This window comes from Salmo salar, chromosome 14 (assembly GCF_965601325.2).
Source record: "Salmo salar chromosome 14, fSalSal1, whole genome shotgun sequence".
NCBI classification, from domain to species: Eukaryota; Metazoa; Chordata; class Actinopteri; order Salmoniformes; family Salmonidae; genus Salmo; species Salmo salar.
Genome location: NC_138304.1, coordinates 82,058,623 through 82,077,156, shown reverse-complemented (window position 1 = coordinate 82,077,156; position 18,534 = coordinate 82,058,623). Strand labels below are relative to the sequence as shown.

Here is an 18,534-nt window from a genome sequence, read left to right as displayed (position 1 = left end):
TGGCAGGGTATCTTAATTGAGTCAACGCAATGAGTCAGAGGCTTGAGTCTCTGGGAGAGAGATCACAGAGCATTGCTACAGGCCAGGGGTCCTGATCAGACAAGAGAAGGCAATATAGTCACACAGAAGAACATGTTAATCAAGAGAGTCAAAGCAGTGAGTCAGAGAGCCCGAGGAGTCAGTGGAGGCTTGGGTCAAGGAACCACAGCCACAGGTCCAAGGCCTTGAATTCATAAAGCATCACTGTCAATTTAACCTTATTTATTTTAATCTAAAAGGCCAAACTGATCCTAGATCAGCTCTCATAATTTGAGACGCTTTATGAATTCAGGGCCAAAGCTCGATCAGAAGAGAGACAACTATAGCGTCTCAGAAATGTATGTTTCTGTACAAGTCCATCAAGGACGGAAGCCGTGAAAGAAGATTATATAATATTGTCAGAAGATGCTGTGAAAGGGCAATTCTTTAGCCTTTTCATTTGTCTGAAGAGAAGATGATATCTTGCATAAAGGGCCTCTTTTATAAAAGCATCACAAAGCATCTTTTGTAAACACACCTTCTAATCTAGACAATATTGATTTGAAAAGTAACTCGACACAAAGCTTAGATGATTGAACAACAAATTGCTATTGTCGAGACATTCTTCAATTACAAAATGCTCCCGTAACCTTGAGTATTCCACAATATTAACCGATTTTCATACTCTATCATTGGGGTATTACTACTGAATTATACTTAGTGGTGCACAGCAGTTTTGTGAGGCGCCCCCGCAAGGTTCGAGCAAGACGCAGTTTTATAGCCAATCTCATGCTATTCTACACAATTTGCCATGGGGCAGAGGGAAATGTATTACATTGTTTGTTTGGGGGCCCCCCAGAGCTCATGGCATTGTGTGGCCTGCAGGGGTGTGATTCTACTATCCTTAAAAAACTTGGAAAATAATTGCGATCACAATTTCAGTGACATGAAAGCCGTGCAAATCAAATTTTATTTGTCACATGCGCCGAATACAACAGGTGTAGACCTTACAGTGAAATGCTTACTTACAAGCCCTTAATCAACAATGCAGATTTAAGAAAAATACCTACAAAAATAAGAAATAAAAGTAACAAATAATTAAAGAGCAGCAGTAAAATATCAAGGCTATATACAGGGGTACCGGTACAGAGTCAATGTGCGGGGGCAACGGTTAGTAGAGGTAATATGTACATGTCGGTAGAGTTATTAAAGTCACTATGCATAGATAATAACAGAGAGTAGCAGTAGCATAAAATAGGAGGGTGGGGGCAATACAAATAGTCTGGGTAGCCATTTGATTAGATGTTCAGGAGTCTTATGGCTTGGGGGTAGAAGCTGTTTAGAAGCCTCTTGGACCTAGACTTGGCGCTCCGGTACCGCTTGCTGTGCGGTAGCAGAGAGAACAGTCTATGACTAGGATGGCTGAAGTCTTTGACAATTTTTAGGGCCTTCCTCTGACACCGCCTGGTATAGAGGTCCAGGATGGCAGGAAGCTTGGCCCCGGTGATGTATTCGGCCGTATGCACTACCCTCTGCAGTGCCTTGCGGTCGGAGGCCGATCAGCTTCCATACCAGGCAGTGATGCAACCCGTCAGGATAATCTCGATGGTCCAGCTGTAAAACCCTACTGAAGGGGAATAGGTTTTCTCGTGCCCTCCTCACGACTGTCTTGGTATGCTTGGACCATTATAGTTTGTTGGTGATGTGGACACCAAGGAACTTGAAGCTCTCAACCTGTCCACTACAGCGCCGTCGATGAGAATGGGGGCGTTCCCGGTCCTCTTTTTCTTGTAGTCCACAATCATCTCCTTTGTCTTGATCACGTTGAGGGAGAGGTTGTTGTCCTTGCACCACATGGTCAGGTCTCTGACCTCCTCCCTATAGGCTGTCTTGTTGTTGTCATAGGCAAACTTAATGATGGTGTTGGAGTTGTGCCTGGCCATGCAGTCATGAGTGAGTACAGGAGGGGACTGAGCACGCACCCCTGAGGGGCCCCCGTGTTGAGGATCAGCGTGGCTGATGTGTTGTTACCTACCCTTACCACCGTTGGGCGGCCCGTTAGGAAGTCCAGGATCCAGTTGCAGAGGGAGGTGTTTAGTCCCAGGGTCCATAGCTTAGTGATGAGTTTTGAGGGCACTATGGTGTTGAACGCTGAGCAGTAGTCAATTAATAGCATTCTCAAATAGGTGTTCCTTTTGTCCAGGCGTGAAAGGGCAGTGTTGAGTGCAATAGAGATTTCATCATCTGTGGATCTGTTGGGGCGGTATGCAAATTGGAGTGGGTCTAGGGTTTCTGGGATGATGTGAGCCATGACCAGCCTTTCAAAGCACTTCATGGCTACAGACGTGAGTGAGGGTTAACTTTACTGCTGAATGTTATATGAATTGAATACATACAGTGCATTCGGAAACTATTCAGACCCCTTGACTTTTTCCAAATGTTACATTACAGCCTTATTCTAAATTTGATTAAATTGTATTTTTTCCTCATCAATCTACTCACAACACCCCAAAATGACAAAGCAAAAACATGTTTTTAGTAATCACATTTACATAAATGTTCAGACCCTTTACTCAGTACTTTGTTGAAGCACCTTTGGTAGCGATTACAGCCTTGAGTCTTCTTGGGTATGAAGCTATAAGCTTGGCACACCTGTATTTGGGGAGTTCTCTTTGCAGATCCTCTCAAGCTCTGTCAAGTTGAATGGGGAGCATCACTGCAGTCAAGGGGTCTGAATACTTTCCAAATGCACTGTATAACCCCTAACTTATTGTTCCTGTACAGTGCCCGATGAGCGTAACATAATGCTGCTTTCGATCATTTTTGTATATTTAATTTTGAGGATTTAATTATCAAGTTCTGCACAGGCAACCTTTAAATATGAATACAGCAGTGGAGGCTGCTGAGGGAGGACAGCTCATAATAATGGACAGAACGGAGCGAATGGAATGGCATCAAACACATGGAAACCACGTTTGATATATTTGATACCATTCCACCTATTCCGATCCAGTCATTACCACGAGCCCGTCCTCCCTTACTAAGGTGGCACCAACCTCCTGTGTAATACAGGTAAAGAGAATAAACAGGTTGTCGACGAAGCCTTTGTTTGGCTAGCAGAAAGCAACAGTATGAACAGCTTGACAAAGAGAGAGAGAGAGAGGGAAATAGAGAGAAAAAGAGAGAGAGGGAGAGAGGGGGAGAGAGTGATTGAGAGACTGAACTTAATTGCAGTGACATGATATTCTCATGCTGTTATTATTATTTAAACTACACCCCAGAGGGAGGAAGGAGCGGGCTCAGGCTGCCTCAGAGTGCCTCCTCTCTGGGTTGGCAGAGTGAGCTATCCCCTGGGGTGAACCTGCTGGAGCTGCCAGCTTTGTTTCATGTTGGAGCAGGATTGGGGGTTCAAGGGATCAGAGAGTAGGAGAAGGTTTAGGAAACAGTGGCACAAAGGTGGGGAACGCAATCCCAGGACACTGACTGTCAAAATGTACCTGCAGCTGTGATATTTTGACACACACACAGTCTCATCAGTGTGGTGCAGAGAGACACTAGGGGCCAATTACAATGTGAGATATAATATACTGCTCTACGATTATTTAGTGGCGGATATGTTTATTAGTCTGACTTCCCCTACTCCCCCCTCTCTTCCCTTACCTCTCCTCTCTTTATCAACCTCTCCTACTCTCTCTCCTCCTCTCTTCTCTCTTTCAACTCCTACCTCTGAGCAGTTGACTACCTCCATGGCTATCTTAGTTTCCTAGTGAATACAGAAAAATAGGCTGATGTTGTATAATTTAGAAGAAGCTGAGGAGGGCTTGCATATGGGGCTACTTCCCAAACCAAACAATCTCAATACATTCTCTGTTTCCAGTGTGAAGGAAGTTAGAGGTAGTTTCGCGAGCAAAAGCTAACTAGCAGTTACCATAGACTTCCAGCCATTGCTGCACGCAGAAACATAAAAATGGTATCCACGAGTTCATCTGACTCTGGAGAAGTAGATAAAGCCCCCCCTGGCAAAACCAAGTAAAGTAAAGCCCCCCCCCCGGCCAAACAATCCCTTAACGACGCTGGGCCAATTGTGCACCGCCCTATGGGACTCCCGGTCACGTGGTTGTGACAGAGCCTGGGATTGAACCCGGGTCTGTAGTGACGCCTCAAGCACAGCGATGCCTTAGACCACTGCGCCACTCGGAAGGCCCCTTAGTGGCTGCTTCTTAACTGAAAGCCCCAAAGACAGGACCCTGCACTGCATTCTGCAGACAGGACTCACCTGCAGGCGATGGAGTACTACTGCTGCTGGAGGGCTGCTGGACCTGCAGCCTCGGAGCCGGGGGAGAAGCCCGCCGGTTAGCCAGGGGCAGAGCGCTGATGACCGAGGGGAACAGGAAGGGGTACACTCCCACCCCGACCCCAGGCCTGTAGCGCCTCATTTGGACGAGCTGGGGGCCTGGACTGGGGGAGCGTGGTGGTCGGGGATGGGGGCTAGGGGAGCGGGGCCGGGCCCTACTGGCTGTCTTCATTCCAGAGATGGACAGAGCGGAGTGAGGACTGGAGCGAAGGGCAAGATGGGGGTGGAGGGCCTCGGCTGCACCTCTGCTGAGAGGGTGCGGACTGCTTCACAGGGGGTTGGGAGGCCATCCGGGTGGGGTGGGACCCAGACAGAGGTTACTGGGGTGGGCTCTGTGGGGCAAGCCCCTTCCTGGTCCTCCTAGGATGCATTCTGGATAATATTGGAGACTGGGTCCAGGGTACACGTCTTGTTCATTTACAGTCTGAGTCATTTAACCAATAATCCACCAAGGATCTGGAATAGAGACACACAAAAGAGAGAAAACTGTTAGAGAGTTTATAGTAAGCACGGTGAGCATAGAAAACATGTGTAGAAGATTCCTCTTCTCCTGAAAAAAATCCTCATAAAGTGTACATATGGCACTGATTGAATCAGACTATACAGAAAAGTTTGTAAAGCAGGTGCACTCAATGTAAACGTCAAAAAATATTACATTTACATAATTGGACTTCATGCCTGTGGGTCCTAGAAAAGCACTACATACATGGGCGCAACGTTCAGAATGAGGGGACATGTCCCCCCCACATTCAGAAATAGTATATTTTTTTCTTGTGTTTATTTTTTATTTAACCTTTATTTAACCAGGTAGGCTAGGTGAGAACAAGTTCTCATTTACAACTGCGACTTGGCCAAGATAAAGCAAAGCAGTGCGACACAAACGACAACACAGAGTTAAACATGGAATAAACAAACATGCAGTCAATAATACAATAGAAAAGGCCTATATACCATGTGTGCAAATGAGGTAGGATAAGGGAGGTAGGCAATAAATAAGCCATAGTGGCAAAATAATTACAATATGGCAATTAAACACTGGAGTGATAGATGTGCAGAAGATGAGTGTGCAAGTAGAGATACTGGGGTGCAAAGGAGAAAAATAAATAAATAACAGGATGGGGGATGAGGTAGTTGGATGGGATATTTACAGATGGGCTATGTACAGGTGCAGTGATCTGTGAGCTACTCTGACAGCTGGTGCTTAAAGCTAGTGAGGGAGATATGACTCTCCAGTTTCAGTGATTTTTGCAGTTCGTTCCAGTCATTGGCAGCAGAGAACTGGAAGGAAAGGCAGCCAAAGGAGGAATTGGCTTTGGGGGTGACCAGTGAGATATACCTGCTGAAGCGCGTGCTGCTATGGTGACCAGTGAGCTGAGATAAGGTGGGGCTTTACCTAGTAAAGACTTATAGATGACCTGGAGCCAGTGGGTTTGGCGACGAATATGAAGCGAGGGCCAGCCAACGAGAGCATACAGGTCGCAGTGGTGGGTAGTATATGGGGCTTTGGTGACAAAACGGATGGCACTGTGATAGACCGCATCCAATTTGTTGAGTAGAGTGTTGGAGCCTATTTTGTAAATGACATCGCCGAAGTCAAGGATCGGTAGGATAGTCAGTTTTACGAGGGTATGTTTGGCAGCATGAGTGAAGGATGCTTTGTTGCAAAATAGGAGGCCGATTCTAGATTTAATTTTGGATTGGCGATACTTAATGTGAGTCTGGAAGGAGACTTTACAGTCTAACCAGACACCTAGGTATTTGTAGTTGTCCACATATTCTAAGTCAGAACCGTCCAGAGTAGTGATGCTGGACGGGCGGGCAGGTGTGGGCAGCGATCGATTGAAGAGCAGGCATTTAGTTTTACTTGCATTTAAGAGCAGTTGGAGGCCCCGGAAGGAGAGTTGTATGGCATTGAAGCACGTCTGGAGGTTAGTTAACACAGTGTCCAAAGAAGGGCCAGATGTATACAAAATGGTGTCGTATGCGTAGAGTTGGATCAGACAATCACCAGCAGCAAGAGCAACATCATTGATATATACAGAGAAAAGAGTCGGCCCAAGAATTGAACCCTGTGGCACCCCCATAGAGACTGCCAGAGGTCCGGACAACAGGCCCTCTGATTTGACATACTGAACTCTATCAGAAAAGTACTTGGTGAACCAGGCGAGGCAGTCATTTGAGAAACTAAGGCTGTTGAGTCTGCCGATAAGAATGTGGTGATTGACAGAGTCGAAAGCCTTGGCCAGGTCGATGAATATAGCTGCACAGTATTGTCTCTTATCGATGGCGGTTATGATATCGTTTAGGACCTTGAGCGTGGCTGAGGTGCACCCATGACCAGCTCGGAAACCAGATTGCATAGCGGAGAAGGTACGGTGGGATTCGAAATGGTCGGTGAACTGTTTGTTAACTTGGCTTTCGAAGACCTTAGAAAGGCAGGGTAGGATAGATATAGGTCTGTAGCAGTTTGGGTCTAGAGTGTCTCCCCCTTTGAAGAGGGGGATGACCACGGCAGCTTTCCAATCTTTAGGGATCTCAGACGATACGAAAGAGAGGTTGAAGAGGCTAGTAATAGGGGTTGCAACAATTTCGGTGGATCATTTTAGAAAGAGAGGGTCCAGATTGTCTAGCCTGGCTGATTTGTAGGGGTCCAGAATTTGCAGCTCTTTCAGAACATCAGCTGTCTGGATTTGGGTGAACGAGAAATGGGGGAGGCTTGGGCAAGCTGCTGTGGGGGGTGCAGGGCAGTTGACCGGGGTAGAGGTAGCCAGGTGGAAAGCATGGCCAGCCGCAGAAAAACGCTTATTGAAATTCTCAATTATCATGGATTCACGGTGGTGACAGTGTTTCCTAGCCTCAGAGCAGTGGGCAGCTGGGGGGTGCTCTTATTCTCCATGGACTTTACAGTGTCCCATAACTTTTTTGAGTTTGTGCTACAGGATGCAAATCTCTGTTTGAAAAAGCTAGCCTTTGCTTTCCTAACTGCCTGTGTATATTGGTTCCTAACTTCCCTGAAAAGATGCATATCGCGGGGGCTATTCGATGCTAATGCAGTACGCCACAGGATGATTTTGTACTGGTCAAGTGCAGTCAGGTTCAAATTTTTTTTAACGGGGCATGCTTATTTAAGATGGTGAGAAAAGCACTTTTAAAGAACAACCAGGCATCCTCTACGTCGAAATTAGGTCAATATCCTTCCAGGATACCCGGGCCAGGTCGATTAGAAAGGCCTGCTCGCTGAAGTGTTTCAGGGAGCGTTTGACAGTTATGAGGGGTGGTCGTTTGACCGCAGACCCATTACGGACGCAGGCAATGAGGCAGTGATCGCTGAGATCTTGCTTAAAGACAGCAGAGGTGTAATTGGAGGGCAGGTTGGTTAGGATGATATCAATGAGGGTGCCCGTGTTTACGGATTTGGGGTTGTACCTGGTAGGTTCATTGATAATTTGTGTGAGATTGAGGGCATCAAGCTTAGATTGTAGGATGGCTGGGGCGTTAAGCATGTCCAAGTTTAGGTCACCTAAGAGCACGAGCTCTGAAGATAGATGGGGGGCAATCAATTCACATATGGTGTCCAGGGCACAGCTGGGGGCAGAAGGTGGTCTATAGCAAGCGACAACAGTGAGAGACTTGTTTCTGGAAAGGAGGATTTTTAAAAGTAGAAGCTCAAATTGTTTGGGCACAGACCTGGATAGTAAGACAGAACTCTGCAGGCTATCTCTGCAGTAGATTGCAACTCCGCCCCTTTGGCAGTTCTATCTTGTCGGAAAATGTTATAGTTAAGGATGGAAATTTCAGGGTTTTTGGGGGTCTTCCTAAGCCAGGATTCAGACACAGCTAGGACATCGGGGTTGGCAGAGTGTGCTAAAGCAGTGAATAAAACAAACTTAAGGAGGAGGCTTCTAATGTTAACATGCATGAAACCAAAGCTTTTACGGTTACAGAAGTCAGCAAAAGAGAGCGCCTGGGGAATGGGAGTGGAGCTAGGCACTGCAGGGCCTGGATTAACCGCTACATCACCAGAGGAACAGAGAGGGGGTAGGATAAGGGTATAACTAAAGGCTATAAGAACTGGTCGTCTAGTACATTCGGAACAGAGAGTAAAAGGAGCAGGTTTCTGGGCATGGTAGAATAGATTCAAGGCATAATGTATAGACAAAGGTTTGGTAGGATGTGAATACAGTGGAGGTAAACCTATGCATTGAGTGACGATGAGAGAGATATTGTCTGTAGAAACATCCTTTAAACCAGGTGTGTTCACCGCATGTGTGGGAGGTGGAACTAAAGGGTTAGCTAAGGCGTATTGAGCAGGGCTAGAGGCTCTACAATGAAATAAGGCAATAATTACTAACCAAAACAGCAATGGACAAGGCATATTGACATTAGGGAGAGGCATGCGTAGCCGAGTGATCATCGGGTCCAGTGACTAGCTGGTCGAGCTGGAGACACGGCGATTCAGACAGCTAGAGGCCCGGGGCTAGAAGGCTAGCAGATGGGCCTTAGAGGGACGTCGTGACGGAAGAAGTCAGTTGTAGCCCCTTCGTAAGGTTACGTCGGCAGATCAGTCGTGATGGATCAGCAGGACTCCGTATAGTAAAAGGGTCCAGGCCAATTGGCAAAATAAGTATAGTAGCCCCCCAAAAAATTGGCTGATGGACCTCTTCAGCTAACAGTCCGGTGTGCTCTAGACAGCTAGCGGGCCGCGGCTAGCATCCTAGCAGATGGGCATTCAGGGGACGTCACGGCCGGTGAGCCAGTTGAAAAAAACACTCGGGCAGATTACGTCGGTAGTCCAGTCGTGAAGGATCGGCGGGGCTCCGTATCGGCAATAACAGGGGTCCAGGCCAATTGGTAAAATTGGTATTGTAGCCCAAGGAGTGGTTGATGGACCTCTTCAGCTAGCCGGAAGATGGACTTAGCATAAGCTAGCTCCAGGCTAATTGGTGCTTGCGTCGGGATAGAGACGTTAGCCAGGAGAAGCCAATCGGATAGCAGCTAGCTAGCTGTGATGATCCAAGTGAAGAGGTTCAGAGCTTGCGGTAGGAATCCGGGGAAATGGAGAATAAGAAGTCCAATACGCTCTGGGTTGAATCGCGTTGTGCAGACTGGCAGGAGTTGTCCGGGCTAAAGGTTAGCTGATGACCGCTAGCAGTGGCTAGCTGACTACTAGCTAGTAGCTAGTTAGCTGGCTAGCCTCTGTTGGGGGTTCCGGTTCTGATGTTAAGAAAATAGCAGATCCATACCACATTGGGTGAGGCAGGTTGCAGGAGTGTATGTTGAAGCTAGGGTTAAGAAAAATATTTTTAAAATATATGAAGAAAAAATAGCTAAAAAGGTATATACACCGGACACGACAAGACGAAGACAAAAGACGCCTGACTGCTACGCCTTCCCACCTACCTTTTTGTCCCCCCCAGTTTAATTATTGGAATATGATACAAAGCTGGGCAACGGTGTGCTTTAGGACCATGCAGACGCCTCCGAGCGGTCGGGTAGGCTGTTTTGAGTGTTCATCTGACTGGATTTAGGACCATGCGAACACCACAGAGCAGGCTGACAAGCTGTGTGAAGGCAAAGCTTCTGGAAGACTGGCTGGACCAGCACAGGAGAGTTTAAAATAGTGTGTATCTTTTGCACTCTTTCACCGAGTTGTAAAAGGAAGCAGAAACGGGTTACTGCTTAGTTGACTGATGTAGCTGGCAAGGTAACTGCTGTTTAACTTAAACAAGAAAAAAAACGGTGTTTATTCGCAGTGCTGAGCGAGTATTGTAACTGACATGTAACGTTAGCTAATATTTCATCCCCTCTCGACTGAGGTGAATGGATAATCTACGCTAGTGATTAGCTACCCCAGCCAGGTCAGCTCTAGCGTCTAGTTATCTGTCAGATAGCGATATGAGGTGGCTATTATTACTATCTAAAAACAATTGTTTGTATGGAAATGTTTTGTAGCCATTGTTTGTCATGTTTCAGAAGTAAATGAACTTGGCAAGCTTTGGCCAGTTGATGTACCGTTAGAGAGAGCTGGCTGGCCAAAAGTTGGCTTACATTAGCTATTATTTTTGCCTCAATCAAACTAGACCTGAAGCAAACAATGAAACCATCGGCCAAACGATTGAAGATTGATATTCTGACGTTTTTCATGTGAGTTGTATTAGTCAGTATGTCAATGTAACGTTATTGATCTGTTCGTTTTCCCAGCTAATTCCCTACTTTTCACACTGACACAGTAATAAACAATTCTAAAGTTACCGCAAGAACTGGTCCCAAACCCAACCGCAGTCCCGCAATGTTATTTTAGGCATATGTGACGCAGCTCACTTGCCAGCCATGGTCCCAGCAATTTTGCGCCCTATAGGCAATATAAAATGCACAAAAAATAAACTTAAGAAATAGGTTAAATTACCAGAGATTCTCACATGGCCCTTAAATTGTATTACTGGGCTATATCAGCCAATATGCTAGATGTAGTTTGAAGAGAGCAGAAATGGGTTTTCAATATTTAGGCCTATTACTAGGCAATGTAGTAAACTATAGCCTAATCGTAGGCCTATTTAGGAAGTAAATTTTCCTTGGAAAGATAACAGCCCTGTGCCTTCCGCCCATGTATACATAGGCTATAGCCTACTCTATTTAATTGAGACCACGCACACCTGATCTCGCAGGTATGGCAACTGAACTGGAAGCAGCAAGAATGATGATAGCGACAATTGCTACATTTTGCATAGTCCTATATGATAAAGCCTACCTTTTAGGAGGACAATTTGCAAACAGAGACAAATAAATGGGCAATCCATACTTATTGAAAATGAAAAGGTGCACCGATCGCTCACCATAGTAGCCTAACCAACGTGTGCGTTGTGCCTTTTCTTTTTCAATGATGATTCCATTTTTTGATTGCACTTCGACTCACGTTGGTTGAGCTCCCTCCACTTCTTTTCATTATCAATATTTATTTACAGACACTGTAGTAAACTACAGTCTAATCATATTTAAGTTGATTTCATATTTAAGTTAACTGCCACGTGATTCTCCGCCCATGTAGGCAGCGTATGCTATTTCAATGAGACCACCCATACTAAGTGCACTTGAACTCTCACACCCAACTAGGAGAGGTACTGTAGGATACTGAAGTTGAAGCAGCAAATTCTGAGTGTGTGAATAATGCGAAAAATGTGCTTTTAATACTATAGGTAGGCTAACACATACAAAGCAGAAAGAGGACCATTTCAAAATAATCTGTGGGACAACAAAAACAGGATTGTGTTGAGGCACAGATCTGGGGAAGGGTACCAAAAAATGTCTGCTGCATTGAAGGTCCCAAGGAACACAGTTGCCTCAATCATTCTTAAATGGAAGAAGTTTGGAACCACCAAGACTCTTCCTAGAGCCGGCCGCCCAGCCAAACTGAGTAATTGGGGGAGAAAGGCCTTGGTCAGGGAGGTGACCAAGAACCCGATTGTCACTCTGACAGAGCTCCAGAGTTCCTCTGTGGAGATGGGAGAACCTTCTAGAAGGACAACCATCTATGCAGCACTCCACCAATCAGGCCTTTATGGTAGAGTGGCCAGACAAAGCCACTCCTCAGTAAAAAGCACATGGCAGCCCGCTTGGAGTTGCCAAAAGGCACCTAAAGGACTCTGGCCATGAGAAATAAGATTACCTGGTCTGCTGAAACCAAGATTGAACTCGTTGGCCTGAATGCCAAGCGTTACGTCTGGAGGAAACCTGGCACCACACAACTACAGTGAAGCATGGTGGTGGCAGCATCATGCTGTGGGGATGTTTTTCAGTGGCTGGGAAACTAGTCAGGATCGAGGGAAAGATGAACGGAGCAAAGTACAGAGAGATCCTTGATAAAAACCTACTCCAGAGCGCTCAGGACCTCAGACTAGGGAGAAGGTTCACCTTCCAACAGGACAACGACCCTAAGCACGCAAGTCTCTGAATATCCTTGAGTGCCCCAGCCAGAGCCCGGCCTTAAACCCGATCAAACATTTCTGCAGAGACCTGAAAATCCCCATCCAACTTGACAGAGCTTGAGATGATCTGCAGAGAAGAATGAGAGAAACTCCCCAAATGCAGGTGTGCCAAGCTTGTAGCGTCATACCCAAGAATACTCAAGGCTGTAATCGCTGCCAAAGGTGCTTCAACAAAGTACTGAGTAAAGGGTCTGAATACTTATCTAAATGTGATATTTCAGTTTTTGATTTTTAATACATTTGCAAACATTTCTAAAAACCTGTTTTTTCTTTGTCATTATGGGGTATTGTGTGTAGATTGATGAGGAAAAAAATGATTTAATCAATTCTAGAATAAGGCTGTAATAAAACAAAATGTAGAAAAAGTCAAGTGGTCTGAATACTTTCTGAATGCACTGCATTCAGTGAATGATACAAAGTTCGATCTTGAATTGATGGGTAGACCTACAGTAGCAGCAAGATAGCAGCTTAAGCTTAAAGCTACAGTCTTGGATCTGGGAATAATGGTAATTTCAATTATGAACCATTATATTATCCAAGAACAGAATCAATGTATAAATGTACACCAAGGTAATTATTTTTGTCATGCCTCATTTAGGAGGATTAGATAGTGTCAGGGATCTCAGCAGGATCAGGGAAGACCAGTCTGTGACAGAGATGAGGTGATTTTTTTTCAGATACAACAATTTATTCTCTCTGTCCAGCAAACACAACTGAGTTGATAGAAGCTTTTCCCAATGACACAAAACATGTAAAACAAAAGTTTAAGGAAGACCTGGGAGACAATATTGATGATGATGAATGGATACATATATGTTAGAATGCCCAGTCATGTTCATATAATCTCAGACATAAATTACTGCAGTTTAAGACCATCCATAGAACATACTATATGCCAGTGAAACTGAATATCAAGCACTCAGAAATTGTATTATTCTACTGGAGGTGTAAAACACAATAGGGGACAGATTTGCATATGTTGTGGTCTTGTGAAGGCTGGCGGAATTCTGGCAAAGAGTATGATCTTTTATCTCGGCATGTCTACAGATTCTCCCTTCTCCCTGTTTTTGTTTGCTTGGAAATGTTGATACTGGAGACTTATCAGAAGAAACTGTGTAACCTAGCATTTATAGTGGCTAATAACTGCATTACCATTAATTGGAAGGTTGGTTATCCTCCAACAATGTATGGAAGAAATGTCAAGTTATGTACAGTATCACTAGATTTGTTTTAAGATTAAGGGTATACTGTAAAACTTTCATAAGGTCTAGATGCCTTATATGTGATATCATAAGGTGAATGCACCAATTTGTAAGTCGCTCTGGATAAGAGCGTCTGCTAAATGACGTAAATGTAAATGTAATATGGAATACTGTACGACAAAAGGAGTCTGTATTGAAAACATGCCCAAGTCAGGGGAGATAGCTATTTAGGCAATCCCTAGCTGCTGGGCTTCTCAGTCTTGGCCCTAGGCGTCTGCCGTACTGTTGTCACTCTTGCCGTAGACCCCTAGGGACAGGACGGGGTGACCCAGCTATATTGTGTGCAAGTAAAAAGAACTCTACAGTACTATTAGGCCTATGATATGAATTATATGGAGGGTGTACTGTTTCTGTGTGTTATTGTGTAGGTGTATGTGTGTTATCATTCAACTTTTGATTCCCACACCTTTCACTTGATACAAAAAAAAGATGGGAAGGAAGTCGTATTTGGGAGAGAGTTGAGTTATTGACTAGACTGGTGGGGGTCAGGAGTTTAGGCAGCACGGGTTGGCTGGGCAGTCTGGCTGAAATTTGATATAGAGGATGTCTTAAAGTCCATCAAAAGTTGTCTTTGTACTTTATTTGTAAGAGTTGTTCATTTGTTAGGCTATTGGTTAAAAGGTGCAACACAATATTGATTATTTAATTATCATGGATTTAGTTCAGTCTTATCAATCACTTTAACATATTTAATAATCTCTTACCTAGCTTGATGACTGTGGGCATTTTTGCTTACTGTTTGTTGTTGTAAATAGAGACGGCTAGAAGGGCCACGGCTCATATTAGATTGTGTATAAATGCAGGAAATGTGCCAAGTTATAACCCCTCTGCAAATAGCACTGCTGGGTGATTTAAAAGTCATAATCAATCGATGAATAATTAACAATAGTCTTAGCAATGATGTTTATATTTAATTTACAATATGTAAAATTTATGAGAATAGAAAGGTTAAGAACTTTTGTGAAACATCACAGCACAGTTATATATGGCAAATAGAAATCAAAACTGGATGTTCTTCAGAGATAGATGGGAGGGGTTCAGTGGAGCTGAAGGATGGGAATAAAAACAAACAAAAGATAACTATTGTAAAATATACTGTGTCCGTAAAATGTGTATATATAGTATGTATAAGCTGGAAGTAGAAGCCTAAATGTTGTTGTCCATTAGTTTACTCCAATTAGGGGAGGGGTGGTAGGGTTAGGTGAAAATAATAAAGGATAATATATTGGTAAAAAAATATATGGGGGATTGGAAATTATGCAGACAATTACATTGATGGAAGCCATAATCTGCAATATTGCAGCTGATCTACCCCAGTTATGTCACTCCCACTTCTAAAACCAAAGTTTCACCCGACTATATAAACTCAGCAAAAAAAGAAACGTCTCTTTTTCAGGACCCTGTCTTTCAAAGATAATTTGTAAAAATCCGAATAACTTCACAGATCTTCATTGTAAAGGGTTTAAACACTGTTTCCCATGCTTGTTCAATGAACCATAAACAATTATTGAACATGCACCTGTGGAACGGTCATTAAGTGTCACGACTTCCGCCGAAGTCGGCTCCTCTCCTTGTTCGGGCAGCGTTAGGCGATCGACGTCACCAGCTTTCTAGCCATATCCACTCCATTTCTCATATGTCCATTTGTTTTGTCTTGTTCCATACACACCTGGTTTTCATTCCATAATCACACTGCGTGTATTTAGTCCTCTGTTCCCCTCCATGTCTTTGTGTGTAATTGTTTATTGTTATGTGGATATTGTCAGGCGCCATACTTTTGTTATGTTCCGTGTTTTTGGCACGTTTATGTTTTTATGTGCTGACATTTTTGGACCGGAATTAAAGTGCTCCTGTTTACTACACTCTGATCTCCTGCACCTGACTTAACCTCCGTACACACCCCTAACAGAATTACACACCGAACCATGGAGTCAGCAGGAGCAGGTACCCCGGTTAGAGGAGTCGAGGAGCGCGTCCAGTGACATTCTGCTATGTTACATCATCTTGGTGCCATGATAGATCGCGTTGTTCAGACTATGGACCGCTGGGAGAGACAGGAAGTCTTCCAAGTGCCTCGACCAGCGCAACCAGGGTTACCTCTACCCATCCTGTCCGGAGCCAGTCCCAGTGGGATGCGTCTCTCCCTTCCCAGGGAGTATGATGGGCCGGCAGCACAGTGCCAGGGATTCCTGTTATAACTGGACCTCTACCTGGCCACTCTGCACCCAGCTCCCTCGGGAAGGGAGAAAGTGTCTGCCCTCATCTCATGCCTCTCGGGGAGTGGGCAAACGCCGTGTGGGGAGAAGGAGACGCGGCGTTGGACCACTTCAAGGAGTTCACCCGTCGCTTCCGGGCCATCTTCGACCATCCCCCCGAAGGTAGAGCGGCGGGGGAACGGCTCTTCCATTTGAGGCAGGGGACGAGGAGCGCCCAGGAATTCGCCCTGGAATTCCGGAACTTGGCCGCCAGAGCAGGCTGGAACGACAGGGCCCTCATCGACCACTATCGGTGCAGCCTGCGCTAGGACGTCCGACGTGAGCTGGCCTGCAGGGATGCCACCATCCCTTTTGACCAACTGGTGGATTTGTTCATCCGGTTGGATAACCTGCTGGTCACCCGCGGACGTCCAGAGGGGGCTCTGTCTGTGCCATCTTCCAGCACCCTCGCTCCGGTGCCCATGGAGTTGGGAGGGGCTGCACGTAGGGAGATTGGAGGAGGAGCCATCACGTGCACCATCTGTGGCCGCAGAGGGCACACTGCCAGTCGGTGCCGTGTCGGTTCCTCTGGGAGTCGAGGCAACAGGCAGGGCACTCTGGCATCACCCCAGGTGAGTCTGCACCACACTCATCCAGAGTCCTCTGTTGACCACCTGTTTGTACCTGTTTGTTTCCCAGATTTTTCCTCGCATTCCCAGCATAAGGCGCTCGTCGATTCAGGCGCAGGTGGGAATTTTATCGACAGAGCGTTAACCCTTAGTTTAGGGATCCCCATTATTCCTGTAGTTAGACCTTTCCCCGTTCACGCTCTGGATAGTCGACCATTATGTTCCGGGCTAATCAGGGAAGCCACCATCTCATTGGCCATGGAGGGGTCAAGAGGAGAAAATCAGTCTCTTCCTCATTGACTCTCCTGCGTTTCCCGTGGTACTAGGCCTTCCCTGGTTGGCTCGTCATAACCCCACCATTTCCTGGCAACAGAGGGCTCTCACGGGTTGGTCGCGAGAGTGCTCGGGGAGGTGTGTATGGGTTTCCGTTGGTGCTACCACGGTGGAAAGTCCAGACCAGGTCACCACCGTGCGCATCCCACCAGAATATGCCGATTTGGCTCTCGCCTTCTGTAAAAAGAAGGCAACTCAATTACCACCTTATCGACGGGGGGATTTTGCGATAAATCTCCTGGTAGACGCTGCGCTTCCCAGGAGTCACGTGTATTCCCTGTCGCAAGCGGAGACGGTGGCTATGGAGACATATGTCTCTGAATCCCTGCGTCAGGGGTACATTCAGTCCTCTACTTCACCTGCCTCCTCAAGTTTCTTTTTTGTGAAGAAGGATGGAGGTCTACACCCGTGCATTGACTATAGAGATCTCAATGAAATCACGGTGAGGTACAGTTACATGCTACCTCTTATCACCACGGCGATTGAGTCAATGCATGGGGCGCGCTTCTTCACGAAACTGGATCTCAGGAGTACGTATAACCTGGTGCGTATCCAGGAGGGAGACGAGTGGAAGACAGTGTTTAGTACCACCTCAGGGCATTATGAGTACTTAGTCTTGCCGTACAGGTTGATGAATGCTCCATCAGTTTTCCAATCCTTTGTAGACAAGATTTTCAGGGACCGGCATGGGCAGGGTGTAGTGTAGTGGTGTATATCGATGACATTCTGATATACTCCGCTACACGCGCCGAGCATGTGTCCTTGGTACGCAAGGTACTTGGACGACTATTGGAGCATGACCTGTACGTCAAGGCCAAGAAATGCCTGTTCTTTCAGCAGGTCGTCTCCTTCCTAGGGTATCGCATTTCCACATCAGGGGTGGAGATGGAGAGTGACCACATTGAAGCCATGTGTAATTGGCCGACTCCCACCATGGTAAAGGAGGTGCAGCAATTTTTAGGGTTTGCCAATTACTACCGGAAATGTATCCGGGGTTTTGAGCAGGTGGCTGATCCCATTACCTCACTGCTGAAGGGGGGTCCAGTATGGTTGCAGTGGTTGGCTGAGGTGGACAGGGCTTTTGGGCAGCTAAGAGCTCTGTTTACTTCGGCTCCCGTGCTGGCTCATCCGGATCCCTCTTTGTCGTTCTTAGTGGAGGTGGACGCATCCGAGGCTGGAAATACAGGGCCCTCATCGACCACTATCGGTGCAGCCTGCACTAGGACATCCAACGTGGGATAGGAGTCGTGCTCTCACAGCGCTCGGGTATACCACCAAAACTCCGCCCCTGTGCTTTCTTCTCGAAGAAGCTCAGCCCAGTGGAGCGTAACTATGATGTGGGGGACCAGGAGCTGTTGGCTGTGGTTAAAGCGTTGAAGGCGTGGAGACATTGGCTTGAGGGGGCTAAACACCCTTTCCTCATCTGGACTGACCACCGCAACCTGGAGTACATCCGGGCAGCGAGGAGACTGAATCCTCGTCAGGCAAGGTGGGCCATGTTCTTTACCCGTTTTGTGTTTACCCTGTTCTACAGACCAGGTTCCCAGAATACAAAGGCAGACGCACTGTCCCGGCTGTATGACACAGAGGAGCGGCCCATGGATCAGACTCCCATACTCCAGGCCTCTTTTGCTTGGTAGCGCCGGTCATGTGGGAGCTGGACGCGGACATTGAGCAGGCGTTGCATACAGAGGCCGCTCCCCTCCAGTGTCCTGTCGGGCGTATGTACATTCTGTCTGCTGTCCGTGACCAATTGATCTA

General features: G+C 46.2%; 1 protein-coding gene across 2 annotated transcripts in view; it reads right to left on the bottom strand.

The window, feature by feature from the left end:
- LOC106570306 (retinoic acid receptor beta) overlaps window positions 1-18,534 on the bottom strand; it is a 282,569-nt gene that overhangs the window by 168,521 nt on the left and 95,514 nt on the right. The window contains exons 1-2 of one of the 2 annotated variants that reach the window (XM_014142480.3): window positions 8,725-9,762; window positions 4,295-4,828 (exon numbers count right to left, since the gene is read on the bottom strand). In XM_014142480.3, coding sequence (XP_013997955.1) covers window positions 4,295-4,544 — 250 coding nt within the window. In that variant the 5' untranslated portion in view covers window positions 4,545-4,828; window positions 8,725-9,762. Of the gene's footprint in view, window positions 1-4,294; window positions 4,829-8,724; window positions 9,763-18,534 lie in introns of those variants that run through there. The other variant, XM_014142481.3, reaches the window with a different exon arrangement.